The 16,275-nt window shown below is 41.4% G+C and overlaps 1 protein-coding gene across 1 annotated transcript in view; it reads left to right on the plus strand.

Annotated features, from left to right (window-relative positions):
- The window catches only part of LOC129699659 (protein kinase C epsilon type), a 418,244-nt gene extending 404,114 nt beyond the window's left edge, over window positions 1-14,130 (plus strand). The window contains exon 15 of the mRNA XM_055639643.1: window positions 10,279-14,130. Within this exon, the coding sequence (XP_055495618.1) occupies window positions 10,279-10,425 (147 nt within the window). The 3' untranslated portion in view covers window positions 10,426-14,130. The remainder of the gene's footprint in view (window positions 1-10,278) is intronic.
- The last annotated feature ends 2,145 nt before the right edge of the window (window positions 14,131-16,275 follow it).

The raw sequence follows: 16,275 nt of genomic DNA on the forward strand, positions 1-16,275 counted from the left end.
TTCATCATGGGTCTGTTCCACTTAAGCGACTTTTTAGGCGAGTGCAGGAGATTCTGCACTCGCCACATGATTGCCACATGTTCGCTGGTGGTCTCTAGTGAGTCTCCTTCGTGGTCGGGAGGAGTTTCCACATTCTGGGAACTAGTCACGGCCTCGGTATGGTTGCGGCAAATTTTTCAACATGTTGAAAATGTTTCTGTGACCAGAAATTGTTCTCCATGGAGAAAGTCAATAATCCTGTAGTCGTAGGTGCAGTTGTAGTGGTGTCGCCATGTAGTTATAGGTGGTCAAGGTAGTTGTAGATAGTTTTAGTTAATTGCTTTTGCTGACCGGTCATTTTCATTGGCTCATTGGGGGAAAAAACATAAGCATGAGTTTTCAGAACCAAGGATAACCAACTGGTAATGTTAAATGTCTGCCGAACTTCACAGCTGTGTATCGCTGGCTTATTAAAAGTTGGCTGGTTTCTTAAAAGAGTCTCCATTCCTTCTCCCCCCCCCCTCCCCCCTCTCCCCCCTCTTTTAAAGGATTTACCGTACACTGTGCTAGTCGTCTTAACCTTCCTGTTCATCTCAGTGTGTGTCTGTATCACCTTCGCTTTGCACCGTGTGAATTTCAGACAGCGCTCCCCCCGCTTGCCCTGGTTCCTGCCTTTGCGATGTGTGTGCGTGTATGTGTGTGTGTTCCACTCTGACAGTCGCTGTTCCAGTTCCAGTTGCTAGTATAATTGACCAGTGTGAGTTATACCGCAGATGCTGAAATCTTGTGCACAAAACAAACTGTTGGAGGAACTCAGCGGTTCTGGTAGGATCTGTGGAGGAAAATGGACAGACAACGTTTCAGGTCGGGATCCTTCTTCCAGACTGGAGTAGTAGGGAGATAATCAAGGGTCATGAGGATGTAATTATCATATGTACTAAAATGGAACAATGAATGGGTAGAAGGAGGTGGGCATGGGAAAGAAAAAGCTGGCAAGTAACAGGTTGATCCGGGTAAGGAGTGGTTGACAGATGGATGAGTCGGGTGGGGGAAAGAAAGGTGAGGGGAGAAATATAGAACCAGAGGCAGAGATTGTGGGAACAGAGGGGTGGGGTGAAGATGGCAAAAGAACTTAGAGGGAGTGGTGGTCGATGAGAGACTTGGAGGGAGTGGGGCTAGATGATAGACAGAAAGGAATAGAAGGCAAGAAGAAAGAAAAGGTATGTGGGACTGGGTCTGAGTGACTGCTTGCCTATCTTACCTCATTGTTCAGAAATGAATTGGCTTTGCCTGTCCAGAATGACGGCAGTTGAACTAATGCAGGTTACCTGCATATTTTCTGATCTCTAAGTTCTCTTGCAATTTCTATGTCAATGTCAAGAAATGCTCCATTATTTGCTTATCGCCCAGCCCAACCAATGCAACTCTTTCCCTTTGAATCTGATCTCAGAATACAGTTTAATTCTGAAGGACGTGGTTTTCCAAATAGGAAATATATAATAACTAAATCACTAAATATATAATCTCAATCATTCAATTAGCCTTCTCACACTAGTATGCAGTAATCTGGGGGGAAAGGTCATTCCAGAACAATAATAGTGTGCAACAGGACATGACAATTGATCATTCCATTCGGCATGTCCAATTGGAATGCCAATGGGATATCATCAGGGAAATCACAAAAAGACTGAGGTTTTTGTATGTTGGTTGATGTAGCAGCACAATGTGGAATGCTCCTGTCCAAAACTGCTGATAAGCTACATGATTCGAAGTATAAACACATAGATAAGGAAAGCAATTTGTTACCAGTATTAAAAAATATCATATGGAATAATTTAAATGAGACACATGTGGTATTAAAGGCAGGCTGAAGGGTTATTGCATACCATTTGGGTAGAGGTTCTTTGCTGCAAAATTCAACAGTGGCTAAGAGCTGACGAACTACTAATTGTCCACTGTAGAGTTCCACACATTGTCCATTGACATATAGTTCATGTTGCCAGGACTAGAGGGTCTGAGCAACATGGGATAGGTCGAGTAGACTGGGACCATATTCTTTGAAGTGCAGGAGGATAAGGGGTGATCTTATAGAGGTGTATAAAATTATGAGAAGAATAGATCAGGTAGATGCACAGAGTCTCTTTCCCAGAGTAGATGAATCGAGGACCAGAGGACATAGGTTTATGGTGAAGGGGAAAAGATTTAAAAATAATCTGAGGGGTAATGTTTTCACACACAGGGTGGTGAGTGTATGGAACAAGCTGCCATGAATTAAGAAACAGTTAGACAGGTACATGGATAAGACGGGTATGGAGAGATATGGACCAAACATGGGCAGGTGGGACTATTGTAGCTGGGACATGTTAGCCAGTGTGGGCAAGTTGGGATGATGGGCCTGTTTCCACACCGTATGACTCTAAGTTCTGATCTAGAGGGTCAGTGGAGCAGATAAAATGCAGGCCCCGACTAAATAGGGCCAGAAATAGCAATGTCCAGAGGCTTCTGATGAATGGGATGGTAGAAATCTGAAACATGGAGGTCAAAGATTGGTTCCTCAGGGAGAGGGATAGTTGCCTGGAGATCAGAGCCATTGTTGGGAAAGGGATGGAGTGGGTCAGCTGGTGGATTCCCCCTTACTCCCCCACACAAGACGCACAAATAAACATTAAAAACATACACTAAAACATACTAAACAAACAAAAAAACGTGTTTTTTAAACGAACACGCTGCTGACAGGGCTGCCGGCTTGCAGCGCCCCCACCGAACTTCACCAGGCATCTGGTGGCTATTGAACAGCTGCCACTCGACACATCCTCTGAGCTCCACTGTCATCTGAATACTTAGACATGACAATGACTACATACACAATTAATCTGCTGACTGCACTTTTTGTGTGGGCGTTGTAAATCATCCCGTGTACCACAGGTAAGATCACGTCCATTGCTGGAAGTCATGAAAGAGTTCACATTCAAAGACCCTGTCCCCCGCAGAGTTCATAGAGAACCCATGCATCTCTTCCAACCTGTTCAAGGAGTGTTGTCTCCAATGATGAGGTTTTCCAGGTTAATCTTCACATAGATTTGGTTGGGATGGAAGACTGCAACCTTCACGTGGTCTGCCCTGTTTCGACAAATGCAATCAACCCGGCGTGCATAATCAAATAAGATCACAGAGAACAAGTTGTCCTACAACTTTAGGCTGTGCACGCCATACGCAAGATGAAGAAGAAGAAGAAGAATAGATTTGGTGGCTCTCTGCAGGTGCACCTGCAGCCGTGTACACGTGTGTAAATGTCTGTATTTTGAGATCAAGATAAACTCCTAGCATCTGTATCATTCCATGCAACTGTGTCTAATCTCTATGACCAAATCTCAAACATTTCTGTTGGTTCTACTAAAAGGATCACTGATGCTCTTTTCTCCAGGAAGAGGGATAATTTGATTTACAAAAGGACTTGGCCCTGGAAAATGAAAACTGCTTGAGAATGCTTGACCCACAGTTGCACTCACTCTTTACTTGTCATGTTGAAGGTTATTTTGACTGCAACATGTATTAAAGGCTTCCAATGCCCTCTGTTTCATCTATAAACAACCATGAAACGACAGATCTCTTTTCCATTAACTACACTTTGCCTCTGTGCAAATATATTTCAGCAGCAGTGTGATTTGTAGTACAAAGTATTTGTACAGTTTGTTGTAGGTCCTGTTCCCTATGAGGCAGTGGCAATATATTGTCAGTTCCTTGGATATTCAGGATTTCTATTACCCAATAAGACTCATTTAAACCCATAAAAGAGGCTTTTTCCTTTTTACTCTGAATGAGACAATCCAACAACAGTTGTGTCTAAATGATCTCAGGGAATCCTTCTCATCCTCTCTGAGTATAGAAGTTAGGAGGTTATGTTACAGTTAGATAAGACATTGGTGAGGCCACATTTAGAGTATTGTTGCTCAGTTTTGGTCACCATGTAATAGGAAAGATGTTGGCAAGTTGGAAAGGGTACAGAGAAGATTCACAAGGATGTTGCCAGGAGTCGAGGGATTGAGCTACAGGGAGAGGTTGAGTAGGCCAGGACTTTATTCCTTGGAGCACAGGAGGATGAAGGTTGGGCTTATAGATGTGTACACAATCATGAGAGGAATAGATTGGGTAAACGTACAGAGTCGTTTGCCCAGAGTAGGGAAATCGAGTACCAGAAGACATGGGTTGAAGATGAGTGGGGAAAGATTTAATGGGAACCTGAGGGGTGACTTTTTTACACAAAGGGTGGTGGATGTATGGAACAAAACTTCCCGGAGGAGGTAGTGGAGGCAGGTACTATCGCAAAGTTTAAGAAACATTTAGACAGGTACATGGATATGGCAGGTTTAGAGGCATATGGGTCAAAGGCAGGCACGTGGGACTAGTGTAGAAGGGGCATATTGGTCAGCGTGGGCAAGTTGGGCCAAAGGGCCTGTTTCCACGCAGTGTGGCTCTGTGCCTCAGTGACTCAAGTTATATTGTCCTTAAAAATTTGATTTATGTTATCTAGAGTTCATCAGTTTATTTTTCAGTACTTGGATTGCAAACGGCATAGGCCAGTTTGAGTAGATTGAACATCCCAATGGTATGGATCAGTCTGCCTCATAACAATGAAATCCGATTCTTATCCAAACTCCAGCCTCACTGCCCATGGCTCATTCCACATAGCAGTGGTTCAGATCTAAAGTTAATAGAACTAGTGTTATGACTCACACAGGGGTCGGCAACCTATGGCCCACGTGCCGAATCCAGCCCGTAACCTGAAATCATCCGGCCCGCAGGCGGGTTTTTTCTGAGGACTGATGTTGAATAAACGAAGTGTAGAATCAGAAAGGAACACGCGTGCTAGCTACGCGGTTTCTAAGTCGATAGCAGAAAATATGAAGCCCTTCACTGACGGATATTTTGCGAAAGAAGGTTTGATGGCAGTTGTGGAAATTCTATGCCTCGAGAAAAAGATTTAATTTTCAAATGTCAGTCTCTCTGCAAGAACAGTTGCACGACAAATAGAAGAAATGTCAGCGGATGCGAAAACTGTTTAAAGGACTATTGCAAAAATGCCCAGTTCTTCTCAATAGCGCTCGATGAGAGTACAGATACCAAAGACACCACTCAGCTTGCAGTATTTGTACGTGGAATAAATTCAGCTTTCAACACTGTTGAGGAGTTTGTTCACATGGTACCTATGAAGGGTACTACCACAGGAGGGACATTCTTGAATCATTGCTCGTGTACTACAGACATGGAGCTGAATCTATCTAAGTTAGTATGTGTCGCAACTGATGGAGCGCCAGCAATGGTTGGAGAAAAGAAAGGTGGCGTGGCTCTGCTGTTGTGGCTCTGCTGTTGTGGCTCTTCAATCTGTTAGATTCTAACAGATAGACGAGGTGCTACATCTTGATGTTGTATGGGCAACATTTAAATATTGTGGGTGACTAAGATCAGAGTCGGATGAAGATTTAGAATGATGTGTGATCAGAAAATCAGGCTGATGTTAGTTTAGTTTAGAGATACAGCATGGTAACAGGCCCTTCGTCTCACCAAATCCACGCCAACCATCAATAACAGTTCACTAGTTCCATGTTATCCCATTTTTGCATCCTACAAACTTGGGCAAAGTTACAGAAACCAATTAACCTAAAAACCTGTACAGTTTTGGAATGTGGGAAGAAACCAGAGCACCCAGAGAAAACCTCTGCAGTCATAGGAAGAATGTGCAAACTCCACATGGTTAGTATCCGTAGCCAAGACTGGGTCTCTGGCACTGTGAGGCAGCAGCTCTACCTCTGCTCCACCATGCCGCCCTAAACAGACTAGCTTGTGGTGATCAGCAGAGCCATTGCCTAATCTATTTTCACTGTAGGGGTGACATTGTCAATAGGTGATACAGTATGCTATATTGGAAAATATTACAAATGAGCTGTAGTTTTACCTGGAGTGTGCATGGAGCCCAGCGGAACAGTGGCACAGCAGTAGAGTTGCTGCCTTACAGTGCCAGAGACCTGGGTTTGATCCAGACTATGGGTGCTGTCTGGACAGAGTTTGTACATTCTCCCCGTGTAGGTTTCTCCGGGTGCTCTGGTTTCCTCCCACACTACAAAAACGTACAATTAAGGGCCTGTCCCACGAGCATGCGACTGCATGCGGCAAGCGCGACCTAACGTGGTCGCTTGAGCCGTATGGCCTCACGGGGCGGTCCCACTTCGATCGCCGGAGCTGAATGGAGTTGTGCGGAGCTGGTCCCGGCATTGCGCGGGGCTCCAGAAAGTGTTCAAAAATTCCGCGCGGCAACGGCCTGCCGGCCCGCAGCCGCCTCGGCGCCATACACACCGCCTCGATGGGCATACGCAGCGTCTTGATGCCGTACACAGCATCTTGACATTGTACGTCACGCGCAGACTTCCCTCGGACTTCACGCGAACCTCACGTCACTCACTCCGCGCGGCCCCCGCTTCTGGTTTGGTCGCCCTTGTCGCATGCTCGTGGGACAGACCCTTAACGGTTTGTAAATTAATTGGCTTTTGTAAATTGTCCCTAGTTTGCAGGATAGTGCTAGTGTACGGAGTGATCGCTGGTCGGTGGTCAGTGGGCTAAAGGGCCTGTTTCCATGCTGTATCTCCAAAGTAAAGTAAAGTACTAAAGACTGCTGGTGGAGAGTAGTTGAAAGGGCAGTTTTACACCTCTGCATTTGCCAATGAAAGGGCAGAGCTAAGGGAAATAAGAATTTCAACTGATTTAAGAACAAATCAATGCACTGTGGAAGTATTGGTCCATTTGACATGTTGACAAGAGAGTGGAAGTGGGGAGGAAGAGATTTGTTTGACGGCAAAAATGGCCGAGCATGATCAGTTTAACGCCATCCTGGTAAGTGGAAGATGAGGTTATGGTGGCTGTCTTAGTCGTGGTTCTAGGATGAAACGATGAGGACGAAAGTGTAGGAAATTATGTTAAAATATCAGAAGCCATGGTCATCTCATGCTAGCACATATCTAACCATTACTTCCTGATCTCTACCTATTACAACAGAGAAGGATGCCATTCAGCCCATCAAATCCACGTTGGTTCTCAATAGACTAATCTCATCAGGCCCTTTCTCCATCTTATTTTCTTGGAGCCCTGCAACTTATTCTCACTAAGATACTTCATTGAGCCCCTCAAATCTTTCTTTCCTTTGCCACATAGTTACGCTCATGGGCAATTTATAATAGTCAATCAAATAACAGTTCATTTTCAGGATGTTGAAGGAAAGCGGAGCAACAGGTAGAAACGTATACAGTCACTGGGTGAATATGCAACTCCACATAGTCAGCAGGCAATATCAGGGTTGAGTCCAGATCCCAGGACGTGTGGTACAGTTTCACTGACTGGTCCACCACCACACTATGTCTGCTTTATTTGGACTGTACTGGAATCTTGCATTTCGTGGCCTGAGCCTTGAACTTAAAAATGGTTTTGGCATGTCCGTTTTTAAGATGGGTTGCAGTATAATATCTCTGCTACAGGTGTTAAATTGTGTTACTAAATTGAAATGTGTGAATAGTTTGGCAGGGATGGTAACTTCAATAATGACACAACTCGGGTCTGAAGGCAGAGTATACATTTGGTAACTGTGAACATTTGGGTGCATAGAAATAATCTTATTTGAAAAAGTTCATATCAACGTGTGAAGGACTTCTATGTGTGCTCATTGTGGTTTGGGTGGTTCATCTAACCAGTCTGCACAGCTTTTCCATTTCCTGCTTATCTGACAGTCGACTGCACAGTAATTATAGGACATTGAATGTCTGGGAGAATCTCATTTGACATCTACATCAAGGTTTCAGAGAGGCTCTTGACAAAGGTGATGAAGAGGGCACTGGTGTGTGGTTTAACCGCAGTTACCCAGTGCCATATTACTCCTCTGCACTAACCACAACTATAACTGTTGAATGTCTCTGCTTGAAAGTGGTTTGAAACCTTGAAAAGTTCATGAACTTTCAGCCATATAGTCACGTAGGAGGAACACACACACACACACACACGAGAATGACGCACTCAATCACATACACACGCGCAGAAAGACGCACACAATCACATACACACACACACACTGAAAGATGGACACAATCACATACACACACACACACACACACACACACAGAAAGACGGACACATACACAGAGAGACACACACACACACACACACACACAGAAAGAGAGATGCACAGATAGACAGAGAGTGAGAGACACACACACACACACACACAGAAAGATGGACACCCACACACATGCGCAGAAAGACGCACACAATCACATGCACTCACACACACAGCACATTAAATTTGAACATTTAATAAATACATTTTTTTTGTGTGGTCCTGAAAAAAGTAGGACCACAGAAAATAACTTCTATAAAATGCTTGATCTATGTTACTGCTCAGGATTACTGATTCCACCTGTTTAAGGTTTTATCTATCTCCAACCCAAAATTAGTTTAAACATTTTTATTGCTTTATATGGATAAGCCATACAAACATTTTGAACCAACAGTAAAGACTCTCAAAATCAGGCCACTCGATCTGTGTTGTGGAATAAAATTACATTCTTCATTCGATATCTTGTTAATTCATTTTTCAGTTTCTGGGCATCAATGGCAAGGCCATCATTAATTGTTCATCCATAATTGTAGGGTTGGTGAACAAGGATGGTGAACAACTTCCCAAACAGTCGCTGTCTTTCTGGTGAAGATAATCTCAGGGAAAATAATTCTAGATTTTAGATCTGGTGACAACGAAGCACCAGAAATATATTTCCAAATCAGAATCGTGTGTGACCTGGAAGGTAACCTGCAGTTGCGGTGTTCCCAAAGAGCATTACAATTGCTCAGCGGTAGAGTTGCTGCCTTACAGCGCCACAGACCTGGGTTCGATCCTGACGACAGTTGCTATCTGTACGGAGTTTGTACGTTCTTCCCTGTGACTGGATGGGTTTTCTCTCGGTGCTTCAGTTTCCTCCCCCATTCCAAAGATGTGTAGTTTTTATAGGTTAATTGGCTTCTATAAATTGTCTCTAGTGTGTAGGATAGAACTGGTGTACGGGGGAGCACTGATCGCAAACTCAGTGGGCCGAAGGACTTGTTCCCGCACTGTATCTCTAAACTAAACTAAACTTGCTGCCTTGCAATTTTACTGGTAGATGTTCTGGCTTCGGACGTGCTTTTGGTGTGGCCATGGTAACTGAAGCAGAGGGATAAAAACCACGTGCAGGGAGATGGGAGTAGTTTGGATTGGTATCATTGTCAGCGCACACATCCTGCGCCAATTTGACCTGTTCCTGTGATGTACTGTTCAATGTTCTGTGCATTTTGCAGATGATATGCCCATGCAGCCACACCTAAGGAGATGGTTATTCCCTGGTAACTTTGTGCTGTTAATGTTACTTGCCCTTTATTGAGCTATGATGGATAGTTGTCAAGGCTTGCCACATGTAGCTGCAGACTGCTTCATTTACTGATGAGTTGCATATGTGATAGTGGTTTTGGTGCCAGTCAACTTTCTCAAGCTTTTTGTATTGTTGGAGATTTTAAAGGGTACTATGTAGCTTTCCCCTCAAATTTGGCTGCCAGAGAAATGTGCCTCCGCCTTGCATCTGCTTCATAACTGAATACATGCGAGATCTCAACCAACATCTCCACAACAAACAGAATCTCAGTTTAAAATGGCATCAAGCAAACCCACGCCGTCACCCCAAAACGTTTCTCCATCGCTCTCATCACATTGTTGCACCGCACATCCAACAGGTTTCACACGGGTGAAGGTAATCTACAGGGCAAACAGGAAACTTTAACTTACACTCCAGAACCATACGTTAACCAATTTCAGTCGTGAAGCTCTAGTATATAGATTGCATTTTAGAGGCTGAGCTCCGTCCTGTCCCAAAATTGCATTCAGCCATGTTGAAGTATTTGGAGCCAGGCTACCAGCAAAAGACAGCGCTCAGTCTGACTCAAAAGTAGGCAATCAGAGATTTCAGTGCAATGGACAATATCCTCACTTATTTTTCCCCCCACTTTAACCCGAAGCAGTATTTCTGCAGATAAAATTATTTCCACATATCAATGTAAATATCACATTTTTATAGCAGTGGAGGCAGCAGCCTCATGTTATTGAAAGTTTCAATTATTGCCACAAATATTGCACTATTTGGTGCTTATCTCCTTGAATCAATAATATTCTATCTTTCTCAGGCTCCAACGCTACCATTATGTGCCCTACTAAAATACTTCTCATTATTTTTTTAGAAAACCAAAAGGGATGTGAACAACTTTGACCAAGACTTCACATGTGAGGAACCTGTATTGACGTTGGTGGATGATGCTATTGTTAAGCAAATAAACCAAGATGAATTTAAAGGATTCTCTTATTTCGGTGAAGAGTCGATAGCCTAAGACTTCCTGGTACTGCCATGACATCCAATGGTCTGACAAATGTAGCAAGTTTTTCGGATCAAGCTACTTAGTACTGTGTAGTATCTGTATTTCCCTGCAGGAATATGTGTTTATATTTTTATTTTGTTCCCATTAAATTAATGCACTCCAAGATTTTAATTCCTTAATTTCTATTTACAGATAATTATTATTTTGCCCATACGTTCAGCTCTTCATTGCAACCGGGCTATAAGAAGAAACTAGTGTGTGTAATGCAAACAGTATTAAAAGTTCTGTACTACTTGTAGTGCTACTGCAGGTTCATTCATATACAGCAGGAATTTCAGTACAAGGAAGTGGAACAGCTGTGTATCAACAACAGCACGTGAAGCAAAATTACGTACCAGAGCTTGAATTGGAAGTAGAAGCTAAAGGAAAATCAACCATTGGCCAGCTTGTCTTGCCGATCAGTTGATTATTCCACCAGTGTGGAGATTGCTCAGGCAAAGAGAAAAGGTTACAGAGTGGTTTATTTTATTACATTTATCTTTTTTTGTGGAGATCTTACACTGTTTTAAATTGTCACTTATTTGTGCAATTTTTAGTGAATTAGTGTGTTTGAAATCGCAACATCATACATCTGGATGCTGCCTAGCCTAGATGAATACTCAACCAAGTAGATTGCGAGTCAGTCATGATTGTGTGCTCACCTAGTTGACTACTTAATTCTTTGGTGACTGCCCTACAGCATACAGTGTAACATTTTGCTGTAACTTAGATCTTGAAAAATCACATTGCACTGAATTGTAGGCTTTATTTAAAACCAATGTGCGTCACCAAAACCAGAGTTACCTTGAGTTATTTGTTATCGTAGTGTGTTAATTTGGCACATTGCACAAATTCTTGTTTGTACTACTGCCCCTCATCTGTACTATATATTTTTAAAATGTGTATCTTATTTTTGACTAAGCTATGAGGGTATGAAATATTGACCATCATCCCCAGGCACCATCGACAACTGATGATCAAATGGCATAAAAACTGACAAAATATATGATGATTTGACTCTTTTTGAGTAATCCTCTGAAAATTGTGATTGTGGTTGAGGATATATATGATGGTGTACGCGAATGCTAACAAGCAGGTCCTTCCTGGTTGTATATTAGTTTAATATTTCATGTGTATATGAATGTGACTGAATGTGTGTATGCATGCATGAGTGTGTGCCCCTAGTGTCACATAATTTTACTGGATTGGTATCCCAATCACTGGGACCCACATTAGCTGATGCATCTGGATTCCCAGATGTGCTGAAGTACTTGTGAGTCGCAAGGTAGCGCTAAAAGGGGCTCTTTGCTATTTGTACAGGCAAAAAGTTGTAAATACTGTTGCATGTTCAGGCATATTATATATATTATATATATAGTATATATATATTAGTCATTGAAATAAAGTAATTAATGATAATGTCCATGTGCAATACTCTGTGTATTTGTTCAAATTGCTGTCTAATTTGATTATTTTTTTTGTCCAATGTCATATCCTTGTATTAAGCTATACTGGAGTTCTTGAAGTAGAGTGCTTCAAACTGCATTAAAGGTATTATTAAACAGTAAGATGGATATTATTGCAAACATTTGCAGTGTTGTTACAATTGGTCTCTTAAGGCAAGTTTGCTCAGAATGAAGATTCGAGTTGAAGGGGCATTTCTAATTATTTATGGGGCAAGAGACCATTTCTGTATGCAGAACTTAAAGGTTGGAACATTTTTTTTGTATCCTGTACATTCCTCAAGCTTCAATCTACTGTTTTAAGCATGAGATTAATGGTGATATTGATTTAAAGCAGGCCTTGGATTTAAGCACACTTGTATTTAGTTTGTACAGTTAAAGGGCAGGTAAGACAGGTAATCAAGTTGGTTCAATTAATGCCAAAGGGCGCTCAAACTTGTTTGGCCAAAGGGCTCTTTCCATGCCGTATGACTCTATGATTGTGAAACTTTGCATGGACAGATAATCATTCTCTCATTATCAGCTTTTCCTTTACCATTCATTATTGGTTCACATGCAAAGAAAATAAATCTTTATTCCCTCCTTGCTTAATTCTAAAACGGTATTTCTCTTAAATCTGAAAGCAAGTTCCAAAACTTCCCGATCTGTAATTTGATCATTTTTGTCCATCTGCCTACTTCAATGCAAAAATAAAGCAACAGTGTTTCTGTCATAAATGTTCCTTTCTCATTCATCTTCTATTACATAGAAGAAACGAATCGCATGTCTGCTTTATGGAGAGTGATAAAAGTTTTGTCTCCAAAACAAGGCTAAAAAAATTACCTCTTTTTAAATTAAGTAATGTACAGAATGAGTCTGGCTGAATCAAAATGTTTTAAGTTTAGTTGCTATTTTTTTGTGATGCTTTGTTTGTACAAAAGTTGTTTTCTTCATGGATGTATTTTAACTCTCCTGCCATATGTAGTGTTATTTCATTGTAAACCTTGTTAATGTGTGCCAAATGTACTATGTGCAGCAGAATGTGAATGTGTAATATTTGTTTTAAGACCCAATAAAAAAGTACAATGTCAATGCAAGATCCATTAAATGTCTTTTACTTCTGAATTACAGAATTGTATATTGAGGTAGATGAGAACAAGAGTGGAATTTCAGTCACAAAACCCATCAATGTTGAGTTATGTTCGGTTGAGTTTTCACTCCATTGAATGTATATTTTTGGCCTGACAGATGTTGCCCAGAAGTTAACTACCTTTCAATTGTGTGCAGAGAACACCAGGACAAGCCAAAGGACAGAATTGGGTTGATGTCTAATTCTGGGGAGAGTACATGGAAATGGTTTATTTATGAGGGAGAGAGAAAATGTTCCTGTGCCATTTTCTCCCTGAAACTGTTCATTTCAACTTTGTGCTTCTCAGTTGCCAGAAGATGACTGAATCATGTGCTCTGGTTATGAGTAGCATTCTGAAATTGGCAAACTTCCTCCAGGATCTCACCCCTAGAAAATCCAGATGCTGCCCGGGTTAGGATTGTTTCTCAGTTTTCTCCTGTGACTTTCCAGATTCGCCAACTTGTAAACTGATGTGCTGCAAGTTCATTGCTGCTTGAGATTAGGGTGGTATGTTCACCTTTATTGAAGTGGATCTGAAATTAGATATAGCGAAAACATATTATTGGACAGAGTGGTAGTGTGCTCACACCTAGAGTACAGTGCACAACTTGTTCCCCAAGAATATAGTCATGTTAGAAGAAATCCAAAAGAGATTTGCCAGGCACATTCCTGGCAAATAAGAATATTGTCCTAACATGGGCAACTAAAGAAGTTGGATCTGTATTTCTTTTTGAGTTTTGGAGAATGAGTAGTGATCTTTTGAAACATTAAGATCAGAGGAGGCCATGACTGGGTAGTTGTCGAGATGTTTCTACTAGTGGGAGGTTTTCAAGCAAGGAGACATAGTTACAAGATAAGGGGACAATCATTTAAAACTGAATAGGATAAGAATTTCTTCTTGCAGTGGAATTCCCCACACTGAAGAATGGTGGAGGCTGGATCATTGAAGGTATTTATAGAGAAGGAGAGTTGAGGACTATGGCACACAAGAAGTAATGAGGTTTGTTGGGTGATTGAATTCTGCTCCTATTTTTTCGTGTATGAATAATTTTCTACCATGCAAATCTGTTGTCAGTGATAACTATAAGAGGTCTGTGCTTTCTTCTCGGTCATAATGCAGCGAGACCTGGGTGTCATGGTACACCAGTCATTGAAGGTAGCATGCAGGTGCAGCAGGCAGTAAAGAAAGCGATGTTAGCTTTCATTGCAAAGGATTGGAGTACCATCAGTCAGGACTGTATTATGAAGAAAGGATGGATCGACTGGTTTATACTCCCGGAATGAAGAGGCATTAGTGCCATTCTTAGATGTTAGATGTAGGCATATGTTACAATTCTCATGCTTAATGCTATATGTTGCCAACACCACATTAATATTCTCCGCTTGTGCGAGTACATATAATATTGTAGGCTGCTTATGGAGTTGGAGATAAACTGAAAACAGGATCTGCCCAAGATCTCTGCTTTTGTCTCATCATCAAGTTATCCAAATAACAGAAATAACTAATAAGATGCCATCCAAATAACGAGAGCTAGCCTAATAACAGAAGTAACTAATAAGATGTATCTCCTTATTTTGAGGCAAGATAGAAGGCTTTGAATTTATGTCACTGTTATGAAACTCACAATTTGTTTTGACCTTCAGAAAAATTAGTTAATGGGATATAGTATTTCATCATTCCTGATAAGCTATTAAGTGAAATCCTAAGTGAAATATACGTTCTTTTTTATTTTATCGTAGAAGTTCCAATGTTTTCTGATGTCTCCCTGGAGGTCCGAGTGGAAAAGGTGAGTGCAAGGAGAATTCTCTTTCCCACAACATAGAAGGTGTTAAAAGTGTGTCCCAATAGTACTGCAGAAAGCACACAATAAAAGAAAAAAAAGCGAGTTGGAAATAGTCAGCAGGTCAGGCAGAGACTCGATGGGCCAAATTATCTAATTCTGCTCTTATGACTTTTGAACGAATGAATCTGACTGATGTTCCATTGGCCTTATTGAAAACATGACTGAGTTTTCTGACTTACTATGTGACAAAGTCTTCTACATGTGAAATGATATCAGAGGTATGACTAACACATATTTTAAATAGCATTTAGTTAATATGTTTTTTTTTTTTTGTTCTGCTCTGCAAGACTTTCAACATGCTTCCAAAGAGCATCACATTTCACAAACAGTAAACCAGTTCTATTCAGTTCTCATGATTGTTATTTGTGTCATTGACAACAGAGGCAGTTTCAAACAGATTTGTTCTCTGACAACGCACCCGTATTTTCCAGTTTTTTTTTTTTTTTACCTTCTGAGATGTGATAAACAAATTTAAACTGAGATTGCAATTCTGCTTTATAGCGAGTTTGGCCTGTTGCTTGCATCCTTTTCCTTCACTCCATTGAGGAAAGCATTAATGTTTTCCTATAAGGCATACTAGACTAAGTGGGACCTGTTTGGTCCCAGCATCACACGGGAGGGCTGGTCCCCCAACGTAATATTCCGCCTCTCCACCAATTCCAATATTGCTGGCCAGTGGGGGGGTTTCTGGAGCCAATAGACACTTTTTGCAAACATTTTAGAACCAATAGACACTTTTTGCAAACATTTTAGAACCAATAGACACTTTTTGCAAGCTTTAGAACCAATTAGAGACATTTTTTTGCAAACTTTAGAATCAATAGACATTTTTTGCAAGCTTTAGAACCAATAGACATTTTTTGCAAGCTTTAGAACCAATAGACATATTTTTGCAAGCTTTAGAACCAATAGACACTTTTGCAAGCATTTTAGAACCACTAAGGGCACTCACATTTGAGTAGACATGTGTTCAGTGTTATTCACAGCTCAGAGAAATGTGACCCTCTGCCTTCCTCCATCTTAAAACACTTCCTGGTTTTATAATCCATCCCCCCTGCCGCCAGCGGGGGCAGCAGAGAGAATGGGGAATTTTGTAAAATCATTAATATCTCTGTCATTTTCCATCGACTGGAAACATCCTCGGCACACATGCGGCGGAGGGGGGCTCTGAGCGAGGTGGCCAAAAATGTCGGCCGTAGGTGGCGGCATTCTATCGGAAATCGCAGCACAGATCGCCAAAACCGGTCAAGAACAGACTTTTAGTAATAGAGAAGATAGATATATATATATATATATATATATATAGATAGGCAGTGCAACATGATGCTTGCTTCTCCCTTGATCAGGAAAGTTCAAACTGGTAATCAAAATGTATGTTAGAAACTAGGTCGCTTTGGGTGATATTGAA

The sequence above is a fragment of the Leucoraja erinacea genome, chromosome 8 (genome assembly GCF_028641065.1).
Source record: "Leucoraja erinacea ecotype New England chromosome 8, Leri_hhj_1, whole genome shotgun sequence".
NCBI classification, from domain to species: domain Eukaryota; kingdom Metazoa; phylum Chordata; class Chondrichthyes; order Rajiformes; family Rajidae; genus Leucoraja; species Leucoraja erinaceus.